This window comes from Nomascus leucogenys, chromosome 12, assembly GCF_006542625.1.
Source record: "Nomascus leucogenys isolate Asia chromosome 12, Asia_NLE_v1, whole genome shotgun sequence".
Classification (NCBI taxonomy): Eukaryota; Metazoa; Chordata; class Mammalia; order Primates; family Hylobatidae; genus Nomascus; species Nomascus leucogenys.
The window spans coordinates 79606645-79620796 of record NC_044392.1 but is presented as its reverse complement, the minus strand read 5'-3'; the positions used below and the strand labels follow the sequence as shown (position 1 = coordinate 79620796).

Here is a 14152-nt window from a genome sequence, read left to right as displayed (position 1 = left end):
TAGGAGAGAAAAGGATAAAGTAACAAGGAATTATGCATAACCTGAATCTTATCTAATGGCCACCTATGCTGATGGATGTATGTGTCACATGTGATGCTATCTGTCATGGGTGTATTGGATTAAATGGGCCCAGAGTCATTGATATATTGACGGGTACAGGATCAGAAAATATAGATGCAAGATTACTGAAGCATAGTTCTACACCCCAGTGTGACTCACAGAGGTTTTTTTTTTTTTAAGATTTTTTTATTTTTCTTTTTTTCCTACTGGCAGGATCAACCAGGTATTACAGAGGTTTTGAGCTAAGGAGGGTAGGGGATAGGGGATAGAATGAGTGGTTTCAATTAGGGATGTAAGATTTAAATATAAGATACTATTTAAAAATTAAAATGTCATCCAGGGATCAATCAGTAATACCGTAGTAATTTAAGGAATGGAAAGATCATTGTGTTAATTTCTGTTAATTTTTTTTTCTGAATATAGATGTTTGTAAAAAAAAATTGAGTTTGTAGAAATATTGGGCTTAGTAAGTATAATGTTTTCTAGGTCTGATTCTCCAGAGATAACTACTGATAGTACTTGATGTATATTCTTACAGTTTATATAAATTTTGTATAAATGTTCATATGTATATTTATGCCTTTTTGAATTTTCTAAGAGAGCTTTTGAGATAGATGGGATTTAAACCCAGCCTTCAAAAATATGCATATTTATGTTGGAAAAAAAAGTACGGAAGGCTTCCTAGGTCAGAAAACATTTTGAGGAAAGTCACTGAGGAGATGTCAGATCTTCATGGGTGATATCGAGGACTTGGGGTGTCAGGGTATGGGATTTGTGTAGACATGGGTGATGGTTGTACATATGGATGAGTAAGATAGGGCCAGCTGATAGGTGGAGTGAAAATTCAAACTCACCAGCCCTACATTTTTGCTTTTCACGGAATAGTTGTAGGATCTTTAGCCAGAAAATAACTTAATACAATTGGCATGTTAGAAAAATAAAGCTGATGATGATATGCAGAAAAAATCTGATTGAGGGAGAGGATATCTTTTAGGAGGTGCTGGAAGTAATATAGGTGACAGATTAGAAAGAAGCTAATTTTGGTGGTTATAGCGGTGGTTATATTAATGAGAAAGAAACAAATGGGAGTCATTTTGCAGTGAGTAGAGCACAGTATCTAATTTGGATTTCAGAGAAGGAAGGGAAAGAAAAGACCAAAATGATCCAGAGCACTAGAGGAAGATGACACCATGGAAGGAAATGGGAGAAGCAGTTTGGAGAGATACTTTGAGATGTTAAGAGATTTTTGGAGATGCCTGGCTATCCCAGGGGAAAGTGGCCCATATGCCATTAGAAATGAAGGTTTGTGTAAAGGGCAGTGCAGTCGGGGTCAGGGACCAGAAGAAGGATGATCAGGCAAAGGATAACTCAGAAGGTAGAAAGAGAACCATAAAAGAATGCATTTGGAAGTCAGTGGTTTCCAAAAGCAATATTGGAAGCAATATTCCCTAAAAGCAATATTGTAAATAAAAAGCTGAGATAAATAGTGTTTTAACAGAGGCCATTTAAAAAAGCTATTTTAGGTAATTCATTTTTATTTGAGGATTAGGAAACATTGACAAGCAAAAAGAAAAAATGATGCCCCAATCTCACCGCCTGTGTAACTAGATTATTTATTTACTTAACATTTACATTTAGGAGTGTACTTTTTTCCTATATGCACACGTGTATATGCATATGTCAAAAACAGCATTTCTCATATAAATATATAATATGTATGTTATAAAAATGTGATCAAAACTAAAATTTAAATTTTCGTTTTACATATTGAAGTGGTTCTGGCAATCTTGGATCAGAAAGCAAGGAACCTATCAAAGACTAATGGGACTGTGTCAGAAGGACACAAGATCCAATATGAAGGCTCTTCTGTTGGCTTAAAATGTGACATTTTGATCATCAATTAGAATAATGACTGTAGTTGATTGAAATCCATTGACTCGTGACTTCTTAATTATATTTTTAAAAAATGAAAGGAGAAAGCAAGCCAGTTGGGCAGTCTTGCTTGACGTCTCCTGTGGGTGCTGTTAAATGGCAGTTGAGGCTGGAATTATCTAAAGGCTCATTGGTAGGAGTTCAGTGGGAGAGTATCTATATGTGGTCCTTCCGTGTAGCTTAGGCTTCTCACAGCCTCATAATTGTGTTCTGAAGAACATTTCAAGAGTAATTGTTCCAAGAGACCCAGGAGGAAGCCGCAAGGCTTCTTAGGACCTGGCTTCAGAAGACTCACTACATAGGTAATTCCAGTATATTCTATTTATCAAGTGAGTTGCTAAGGGCAGATCAGATTTAAGAGGTGGGAAATAAGACCACCTCTTGATATGAGGAACATTTTGCACATACAGGGAGGGAAGGAATTGAGGTGGCCCTGTTCAGACACTATCCATATCTTGATTTGTCAATATTGAGTAATAATGTTAGATAGTATTTTCTTGCTGTGGTGGACAAGAATTTAATGTTCATACCTGTGTTTGCCTTCCCTTCTTCCTCCCAGTGTAGTTAGGGAATGCTAGTTGTCACTTAGTTCCTTTTAAAACTTTAAGTATTCTTATTTCTGGTCCTATAGCACCCCTTGATACTTAATTTTTTCTTTTTTTTTTTTTTTTTTTGATATAGAGTCTCATTCTGTTGCCCAGGCTGGAGTGCAGTGGCACTGTCAGGGCTCACTGCAGCCTTGACCTCCCAGGGCCAAGCGATCTGCCTGCCTCAGCCTCCTGAGTAGCTGAGACATTTACCACTATACCTGGCTAATTTTTTAAAATTTTCTGTAGAGATGGGGTCAGCCTATGTTGCCCAGGCTGGTCTCAAACTGCTAGGCTCAAGTGATCCTCCTGCCTCAGCCTCCCAAAGTGCTAGAATTACAGGCGTGATTCACCATCTCTGGCCTCTTGATACTTTATTTATTTATTTATTTATTTATTTTATACTTTAAGTTCTAGGGTACATGTACACAACATGCAGGTTTGTTAAATATGTATACATGTGTCATGTTGGTGTGCTGCACCCATTAACTCATCATTTACATTAGGTATATCTCCTAATGCTATCCATCCCCCCTCCCCCCACCCCATGACAGGCCCCGGTGTGTGCTGTTCTCCATCCTGTGTCCAAGTGTTCTCATTGGTCACTTCCCACCTATGAGTGAAAACATGCGGTGTTTGGTTTTCTGTCCTTGCCATAGTTTGCTCAGAATGATGGTTTCCAGCTTCATCCATGTCCCTACAAAGGACATGAACTCATTCTTTTTTATGGCTGCATAATATTCCATGGTGTATATGTGCCACATTTTCTTAATCCAGTCTATCATTGATGGACATTTGGATTGGTTCCAAGTCTTTGCTATTGTGAATAGTGCCGCAATAAACATACGTGTGCGTGTGTCTTTACAGCAGCATGAATTATAATCCTTTGGGTTTTGACCCAGTAATGGGATGGCTGGGTCAAATGGTATTTCTACTTCTAGATCCAGCAAATATTTCAAGAACAGCAAATATTGCAGAATGGCAAATGTTGCTGCCTGATCCTTCCTCTGGAAGCTTCGTCTCAGAGGGGCACCCAGCCATATAAGGTGTCGGTCGGCCCCTACTGGGAGGTGCCTCCCAGTTAGGCTACTCAGGGGTCAGGGGTCCACTTGAGGAGGTAGTCTGTCTGTTCTCAGATCTCAAACTCTGTGCTGGGAGAACCACTGCTGTCTTCAAAGCTGTCAGACAGGGATGTTTAATTCTGCAGAAGTTTCTGCTGCCTTTTGTTCAGCTATGCCCTGCCCCCAGAGGTGGAGTCTACAGAGGCAGGCAGGCCTCCTTGAGCTGTGATGGGCTCCACCCAGTTCGAGCTTCCAGGCCGCTTTGTTTACCTACTCAAGCCTCAGCAATGGTGGATGCGCCTCCCCCAGCCTCGCTGGTGCGTTGCAGTTCGATCTCAGACTGCTGTGCTAGCAGTGAGTGAGGCTCTGTGGGCATGGGACCCTCCGAGCCAGGCATGGGATATAATCTCCTGGTGTGCTGTTTGTTAAGGCTGTTGGAAAAGCGCAATATTAGGGTGGGAGTGTCCCAGTTTTCAGGTACCATCTGCCACGGCTTTCCTTGGCTAGGAAAGGGAATTCCTGACCCCTTGTGCTTCCCGGGTGAGGCGATGCCTTGCCCTGCTTCAGCTCACGCTCTGTGGACTGCACCCAGTGTCTGACAAGTCCCAGTGAGATGAACGCGGTACCTCAGTTGGAAATGCAGAAGTCACCCGTCTTCTGGGTCGCTCACGCTGGGAGCTGTAGACTGGAGCTGTTCCTATTTGGCCATCTTGGAACCCCTGCCACCTCTTGATACTTTTAAAAATGAAGGTATTAGTGCCCCAATTTTTTCTTCTACTTCTCTAACTCCTACTTTGTTTCTTAGTTTTTATCACTTGTACTTTTGTATTGCTGAGAATTAAAAATATCTATTTTGTATTCTGTAATCATAGTAAGTTTTTCTTTGTAGCCAGTTGATCTACACACAAAATCAGTAAAGTATTTATTATGATTGTGTTAAAATAGTTGATTGCAGGACCCAGACTACATTTCCTGTGTAATTTTTTTGCAGTTTCTAATTGCCTTCCTTTTTTTTCCCCCCATCATTTGCCTTTAGTACATATTTGAGTAGTTTCATATTCTCAAGGTTACTACTCCATCTCTGCAACCGTCTTTTCCCAGCTCCCACATACCTGCTCCAGGAGTTCACTGTTCTGCTGCAGTCTGAACAGATTGCTGTCTGGGCTGCTGCCCAGTGGCCTGGGGCTCCTTGTCATTCCAGTCTTGGGCTGAAGTCACTGTTTCCTCAATCCCATGTCTTTGACTTTCTTGTTTATTCACTCATTTTGCTGCAGCATATCCTCAAATGATATCTAAGAAAGCGAAGGAGGTAAACTCTGAGTCTGTTGCAAGTTCTGAAGATGTTTTTATTCTCAGACTATCTGGTGGTATCATTATCTCTATTGGTGGCATATGGATATGTAATAACATTTAACCAATCACCTATTGTTATGTGTTTCAGTGTCATAGGTAACGTTGAGTGAATATCCATATATCCTCCCATTTGTGCACATGAATAATTATTTTCAAAGAATAATTTTGTTGAGTGGAATTCTTGGGCAAATAGTATGTGTGTGTGTGTGTGTGTGTTTGTTTTTTTTTTCCTCAGACAAAGTCTTGCTGTTGTCCCCCAGGGTGGAGTGCAATGGCGTGATCTTGGCTCACTGCAACCTCCGCTTCCCGGGTTCAAGCGATTCTCCTGCCTCAGCCTCCCAAGTAGCTGGGATTACAGGCACCTGCCACCACGCCCGGCTAATTTTTGTATTTTTTAGTAGAGACAGGGTTTCACCATGTTGGCAGGCTGGTCTTGAACTGCTGACCTCAGGTGATCCACCCGCCTTGGCCTCCCAGAGTGCTGGGATTACAGACATGAGCCACTGTGCCCGGCCTAATATATGTATGTTTTAAGGATATTGATTCATTCTGTCAAAATTTTCTTCAGAGAACCGTTGTGTAATTGGTTCTTTTCATCAAGAGGCTGCTTGGTTTCTGTTGTTTGTTTTATTTTTGTTTTGTGAAGACTGCAGTTAATAGGGATCAGGAACCCTGAAAAGGGTTGACTAGAAGAGTCTTTACCTGAGCAATGTGGAAATGATACTGGGAAAGAAAATAAACATATACTGTCTGTAAATATCAGAAGGTTTATATGAAAAAGAGATTGGATTCAATTAAGTTTTTTGGGTTGTGAGGATCAGAAGTAGGACAGGCAGGTGTAAATCTGAGAGAGCAGTATAGTTTTGGGACTTTTGAATAGCAGTCCCAAGTTGCAGTGAGCTGCTTACAACTCCTCACCATGGGGTAGTCCACTCTAAGCTGAGGGCAAACTGGAAGAACTTTTGTGGGTGGGATTTAAAAATCTGTGGGTAATAGAAAGTAGGTAATTTTCAGAGGCCATTTCAACCATGCCACACCGTGGTATGATGAACATAAAGTTATCATGAACACAGTTAAGTTTGGGTTGGATGAAATATATTATAGTTGTGCAAAGGGAGATGAAAAGCTGACAAAAACCATAGGATCAATAAAACAGTTTAGTTTACCCTTAGAAGTATCAATTTTCCTTTTCATCCTGGATGCTTTTCTGCAACAAGTAGAAAGTAACAACTACTTTTGGAGGGTGATTTGTTCACGTAAGGTTATCTTTTATAGTAAAATAGCAGTGTTCATTAGTAGTGCATCCAGTCCTTCCTCACTGTAATGATCTGTCTAATCATCCGTTCTTCCCCATCATCCAGGCCTGAACCTTAGACCTGTGTGGTCACCCTTGCATCAGTAACTAGGTGTGAATGATTGCACCTAGGCAGGAAGGAATAGGCCCTTTTAGGCCTTGTCTTTATAATAAGAAAATTTACCTTGTTCAGTTGTTTTTTTAGAGACAAAGTCTCACTCTGTCACTCACGCTGGAGTACAGTGGTGCAGTCATAGCTTGCTATGGCCTTAACTTCTGAGCTCAAGTGATCCTCCTGCCTCAGCCTCCTGAGTAGCTGGGACTATAGGCACACGCCACCATGCCTGGCTAATTAAAAAAAAATTTTTTTTTGTAGACGTGGGGTCTCACTATGTTGACCAGGCTGGCCGGGAACTCCTGATCTCAAGCAATCCTCCTGCCTCAACCTCCTAAAGTGTTGGGATTATATGCGTGAGTCACTGTACCTAGTCCTTTTTCCTCTTTTGAGTGCCTTCTCTTTTGAGCGCCACATACTGATGGCAATCAGTATTTTTCCTGATGGCCATCAGTATGCGTCTCATTTTATTCTCATGTCAGTCTTGCTATAAAGATGGCATTGTGCCCATTTTAAAATGGAGAAACCGAAATTTAGATTAGCTTTGCCCAAAGTTGCCACCAGAGCTAGGATTCAAATCCTGCCCTCCATACCACAGGCCTATTGTCATTAACTATCTCCACCTCCCAAAACTTAATTGTTTTTAACTATCCCTGCCTCCCAAAATGTAATTGCTTAATTATAATAATGAATTGCTCAAATAGAGTAAGTTTTAAAAAGTTTGCCGATAAATATTTCTGGAAATTCTGTCAGCATTGGGATATAGTGGTGGTATCTGTTGGGAAAAGCTGAGTGTTGGGAGAGAAGCTGAGGCAGGGCTTGCATGTCTGACATAATGTAAGAGAGTCTTGGAACATGTCCGGGGTCCGGAGTCTAAAACCCCTCGTGGCCTTTGGAACACCAAGCTCTGTGCCAAAAGGCGGAAGGCTACCCTGACGCACCGTAATCTAAGCCCACGACATAAAACTGCTCGTGGCTTGGATAGAGTCCAGGGCTCGTGGCTCTGGAATGTGTCTAGACTTGCTGGCTCCTTGCTCCTTGCTCTCCCGGATCGATTGTATCTTGGGTTAAAAGAACCTGCTCTCCGTTATCTCAAGTAGCAGAGATGCTAAACCATCACAGCTGTAAATCATGTGCTTAATGCAACGCTCCCTTTCGACCCGCACATTCTCACCACCTGTTTCTTTGATCACCAATAAATAGTCTGGGCTTCCAGAGCTCGCGGCCTTCGCAGCCTCCATACTTAGTGTTGGCCCTCTGGACCTGCTTTCTCTCGTAAGCTGTCTTTTTTCATTCCTTTGACTCTGCCAGACTTCATCACCTCACGACCTGTTGTTGGGTCCATCACCCCAACAGTACCAAATGGCATTCTTAGACACTTCCATCTGTCTGTGAGAGTACTTAGCTCCTTGCAAATATCTACATTTCCTGTTCCTAACTCACAGAGAGTTAATTTTAACTCTCTCGTTTTATGTTTTATAAAGTGATGAGGACGATGATGGTAGTAATGTCAGCCATATAGTCCTAACAACAGCCCTGTTTGAAAGTATTAACCCTTTGTTATAGATTGCTTGGAATAGGACCAGAGGAGTTCAGTAATAGGCACAAGGTCACACGGCTAGTAAGGTCAGAGCTATAACCCTGGTTTGTCTTTCTTTTAGACTACATCATATTGCTCTTAGTTTGCTAGTGTGCTCACTAACTGTCTGCTTCTAGATGTTTTACTTCTGTTACAATGGCCCCACATTCCCCTACCTCTTCTACTTGCTTACCCACTTTTACCAGCCTTGCTTCACTAACTAAATCTATCAGTGTTTGGAGATTCAGACATTTTTATTTTCTCATAACAAATTTGATAACTTCTAATTCCGTTCCGCGATATCTTTATGAGATTAAAATCTGGATAGTTTTCTCCTTTTCTTTTGGAATGAAATGTGAGTGTTTTTTTTTTTTTAAGAGGCAGGGTCTCACTAATGTTGCCCTGGCTGGGCTCAAATGATCCTCCTGCCTCTGCTGGCATTATAGGCATGAGCCACCACGTCCAGCCAAAGGCTAATATTCTGATAATCCTCTCTCCCACTCAGAAATAGGCTTGAAGGACTCTTGGGATTTTGACTTTAGAGGTCATGTGCTTGTTTAACAGCACTGAGAAGGCAAGGTTCAACTCAGGAAACATGGGCCAGGCACTGTGTGAGGCTTTATGGATATAATAGTGAATAAGGAACAGGAAATGTAGATATTTGCAAGGAGCGAAGTACTCTCACAGATAAGCAGAGAGATCTGCGGAGGCAATTGACTGGGGGTTCTCCCAGCTAAGAGTTAAGGGGTCAGGAAAAACTTCTAGAGGAATGTAGCAGGTCCACCTTAAGAGCTGTGCAGTCTGGAGTGGGTGTTTGTAAACCTTTGCTCAGCATGGTTTCTGAGAAGTAGGGAGCTAGCTCCTTGGGGCTTATAGATCGCTGGCTATTTCTAGACTAGGAAAGCACTTCTCTCACTTTAATGTACCTTGGACTCACCTGGAGGGCCTGCAAAACACAGCTGCTGGTCCTACGCCTCATGGTTTCCCATTCAGTATGTCTTGGACGGGGCCTTGGAATATGCATATCTAGCAAGTTCTCAGGTCATGCTGATGCTGCTTATCTGGGAAGTACACGAGAACCATTGGGCTAGAAATACTAGAACTAACTATTCTCTTTGGGAAGAGGAGAGAGGAATGAGAAGAGCCAAGATGTTATGCCCAACTTTTTTCAAATTCAAGAGACAGTTTCCTCAAAGCGTGGAAAATTTGTACTTTGGCCAAAGTTGTTTAGATGAACATAACATCAAATTTACCATTTTTACACTGACTCTTTTAATACTTAATGAAATTCATGAAGTCGGGTTTTATCTGATATTAATTTGGTACTTTGGTTAATACTTTTAATTCTTTACCAGTATGAAAGGAGTCAGAAAAAGTAATCTTTTAAACTCTCAAAAAAGGTCTTAAATATAGTATATTTCATGATTTTTTTTTTATTTTTAAAGTTAATATTAACTAGAGAGAAATTTTTAGAATTTTTTTAAATTTTAAGAAATGGTCTCACTGTGTCACCTAGGCTGGTATGCAGTAGTGTGATCACAGCTCACAGCCACAACCTCAGACTTCTGGGTTCAGGTGATCTTCCTGCCTTAGCCTTCTGAGTAGCTGAGTCAGACTACAGGTGTGCACCATTGCACCCAGGCTAAAATGGTTCTTAAAGTTTAATTAAGGCTCAGGCTGTTGCTGCTATAGTATTTTGATATTTTACATGACTTTGGGGAGTCTGCTTTAAAATACTTTATAAGTTGTATAAAAATAAATTTTGGTATTTGAGCTTATCTTTGGAAAAACTATTTATTTGAAGGATAAGTAAGAAATTTAGCAAGAATTTTGGCTGACCTTAGGAGCACATTAACTCATAACATTTTGCAGCAGTCTGGTCTGTCATGTTCTCTAAACATTGAACGTAGTTATGTAGAATGCCATAGACTTAGAACAACTAAAGAGAATTGTTAGGAAAAATAGATCAGAAGAAAAATCACCTTTGATGGGAGAAAGTCAGTGTTATGAATGAGAGAAATTATCCTTAAGGAATAAAAAGTTCACCTATAATTTTTTTAATGCTTCATGTTTATTACATACATGAATCTATCTTAGTGCGGGGTTATAATAATACAAATCATTTTTTTTTTTTTTTTTTTTTGAGACAGTCTCGTTCTGTCCCCTAGGCTGGAGTGCAGTGGTGTGATTTTGACTCACTGCAAGCTCCGCCTCCCAGGTTCACGCCATTCTCCTGCCTCAGCCTCCCGAGTAGCTGGGACTATAGGCGCCCGCCACCACGCCTGGCTAATTTTTTGTATTTTTAGTAGCGACAGGTTTTCACTGTATTAGCCAGGATGGTCTCGATCTCCTGACCTCGTGATCTGTCGGCTTTGGCCTCCCAAAGTACTGGGATTACAGGCGTGAGCCACCACGCCCAGCCATAATACAAATCTTTCTAAGATGTTTATTATGTCTGGCCCAAGTAAGAATCTCATTAAAATAACTTTTTCCTTTCATTTTTTTGTCCCCTCAAGAGTCATATTTTAGTTGTGTACTATTTTCACAGTTGTTCTTTGCCCTAATTTGCTACAGAATTTAACTATAGAGGTAGCAAAAAAACAGAACATTTAATTTCTCTTATTTTACTTTACTTGTTATTTTAACTTCTTCTTAAATATTCCAAGCAATTCTTTTGAGAAAACTCACCTAAACTTTAAACAAGCCACCAAATTTTTTCATTAAAAAAGCGCACAAAATACCTAAGGAGTTTGAAATGCAAATGGCAATTTGTTCCTTATTATCTTTAAAGTGGTTCTTTATGCTGAATAAATTAGAGGGCTCAGACATTTGTGCTTTTCTCATCCCTTTTTTTTTAGCCGCAAATGTGATTTCGAATATGTATTAAAATGAATTATTTATTTGTTATTTTAGATTTTTATATAGAGATGGGGTTTTGCTATGTTTGCCCAAGCTGGTCTCGAACCTCTAGGCTCAAGTGATCCTCTTGCCTCGGCCTCCCAATGTGCTGGGATTACTTTTGTGAGCCACTATGCCCAGCCTAAATGCATTTATAATAAAACAAAGATGAGAGTTGCCTGTTCAGAGCTATCCTAGTCGTACCATTTTACCACTGAAAATCCTGCAGCCCGGGAAACCCCTTCCTGTGATACAAAAAAAAAATCACCGGCAGCTATGATTTGCAGTTCACAATAATGGATCATGCACTGATGCAACTTAAGTGTGTTGTAATTGTGAGCAGTAACAGTCTATCATTGACATTGCCCATTGGATTAACTGTTTTGATTTGTATTGATATAGTGTTAGTTTAACGTACCACTCTGAATTTTGTGACTGTATTTTCTGAGAGTTCAGATAATGAAAATGAGAACAGTTATGATATCAACACCAGAGTGTCCCAGACATCACTGTGAAGGAAAGTTATTATTGTATATGGAAATCTATGTTATTTTATATATATTAGTATATAATGATATGTTATAGACAGAGGGAAAGACACATAAAATTTAATTAGGGAGATAGAACATATTGCACAATAGGCAGGAAAGAATTTGGGATTGGGCGTTGTTATGGTTTGAATTGTGTCCCCTCCAAAATTCATAGGTTGAAGTCATAACTCCCAGTACCTTAGAATGTAACCTCAGTTGGAAGTAGGATCATTGTAGATGTAGTTAGTTAAGATGAGTTTGTATTAAAATATGGTGGGCCCCTAATCCACTATGACTGGTCTCCTTGTGAAAAGGGGAAATTTGGACAGACATGCACACAGGGATAATGTCACGTGGAGACTGGAGTTAGGCTGCCACAAGCCAAGGAACTGCAGGAAGCTGGCAGAGAGTCCTAGAACAGATTCTTCCCTAGTGCCTGCAGAGAGCACATGACCCTGTTAACCCCTTGATCTTGGACTTCTAGCCTCTGTAACTGTGAGACAATACATTTCTGTGGCTTAAACCACCCAGTTTTTGGTACTTTGTTATGACAGCGCTAACAAACTAATACAGGCTTGGTGAAGGAGATGTGCAAGCACCTAAGGAGACTGTCTCTCAACTCTGGGATAAGACAGGCAAGCGCATCTAAATTAATCTGTACTTCTTCCATCATGTTTAAATAAAAGCATTTAGTATAACAGAAAACTAGAATAATTTCAAATAAATACCTGTTCTTCATATTTGTGTGTTAAAGTAATAAAACCTGTGCATAATTCTTTCTCCTACATTGTTATGTCTCTGGACTGGTATGGCTGTGCCCTGGTTGACTCTCTGAAAAGTTGGTCACCCCCTGTGCATTCAGTGCTCCTCTTGCCTGCTGTTTCTGTGTCTTTGGCCATCCCTCTTTCCTTCTTCCTCATCACACATTCCAGTATTGCTAAGGATAATGAATTTGTGATTATAAAAAGTCTTAGATTAACCTTGTTAAAGGTAGTTCTTATAATCTAGCTTAGAATTTTGAATCCCTAAAATAATTTTCATGAGCACTAAAAATCATCAAATAAAAAGTCCACCTATTTTTTTTTAATGCTTCATATTCTCATTTGGAAGGCAGCATGGTAGAGCCAGTAGAAAAATAGTTTAAAACTTTTGTTTACATCTAATGTATTGGGGTGGGGAGGACTGTTTTCTTTGGCATGCAATCATAATTCTGATTTAATTGGAAGTGCTGAAGTGACTCCATTTACTTAGTAGCAATTTTTAAAGTATATTAAGTAAAATTTTTAGAATGTATACTTTTGGTTTTCCTTCCAATGTTTACTAACTCCGCTAAACTTTTCATATTATTTAATTGGTAGAATGTACTAGGTATTATGTTTAAATTTAGAAAGGTCTCAAAGATCCTAAATTTAGCTCTAGGATCTTCTGATTCACAAATATATTTTTCAGAACAAACATGGTGGCATATGTTGTCATACTGGGCATATATACCTGAACTCAAAGGCTTATGTATTGTTATTTAGAAAAAGTGCTTTCTTGAGATTTTTAAGGTGCTTCCACTTAGTAATGGATATAAAGTGAGTTACTATCAGGTGTTAAATTGTTATAAAACTCCTCATCTTCTGAAATTCACAGTACTTTGTGATCATTCTTTTTTTTTTTTGAGACGGAGTCTTGCTCTGTCGCCCAGGCTGGAGTGCAGTGGTGCGATCTCGGCTCACTGCAAGCTCTGCCTCCCAGGTTCACGCCATTCTCCTGCCTCAGCCTCCCGAGTAGCTGGGACTACAGGCACGTGCCACGTGATCATTCTTTTCTACAGTAATTTGAAAATGCCATTACTAATGGTTATTTACAGAGTTCACTTGTTTAACGTGACACAACTGCTTGAAGCCTATTTTCATTAAGTGGACACTGTATACATAAGTGAACATAAGTGTATAATTTACTGTTTTTTAAAAATACTATAGAATTCCAAGGATCTTTCTATGTTCTCACGAAGAAAATCAGTTTAACAGTAAAAGGTAGAAAACTTCTTGATCTGTTTTGGTATTGATTGTTACATTATGCTGAGAAGCTATTGGATATTTCTATGGTATTTGGGAATTTTGTGAAGAATTTTATCCTTGACGTTGTGTTTTATGTTTATCATTCAGAAAAATGGAGTGCTGGCATACATTGGGAATTTTCGCCTACTTGCAGAGCTTTCCAGCCCCTTTGTGAATCAGCGGTATGTTACTGATATCATTGATTATTTTAAAGTCATGCTGTTTATTTTTAGTTTGGGCAAATCCTTTTCCCGTGATCCTAAAGTTACTATATAAAAGATATGGATCTGTGATATGAATTGTTATCACCATCATACAAATGAGGAAAGTTAGCCTTGGAAAGGTTAGAGTAACTTACCCAAGCTTCCCTAGCTAGCAAGTGGCGGTGCTAGCTTTTAAACTCTGCTCTTTGCAGTACGATGGCGCTTTATGATGCCTGCTTCCAGCTCATTCTTTCACCCTCCATGTTGTACACTGCAAGATGAATGGTATTCACTGAATCTTAGAATTGAGCGGGACTCTTTATGGAAAAGGGCAAATATCACTGTGTCTCATTTTGAGTCTAGCTCATATTCCTGACACTAACTTCCTCCTGTCCCCAAATTCTTATATTGACATTATCTTAGTGCCTCATTGAAATACATAATCTTTTTATTTTTTAAATTTAAAAGGCTACTTTTGGCTGGGCTCAGGGGCTC

General features: G+C 39.8%; 1 protein-coding gene across 2 annotated transcripts in view; it reads left to right on the top strand.

Annotated features, from left to right (window-relative positions):
• Window positions 1–14152, top strand: part of TLCD4 (TLC domain containing 4) — a 74752-nt gene that overhangs the window by 37506 nt on the left and 23094 nt on the right. For both annotated transcript variants that reach the window (XM_030825019.1, XM_003260083.2), the window contains exon 6: window positions 13563–13636. In XM_030825019.1, the coding sequence (XP_030680879.1) occupies window positions 13563–13636 (74 nt within the window). The remainder of the gene's footprint in view (window positions 1–13562; window positions 13637–14152) is intronic.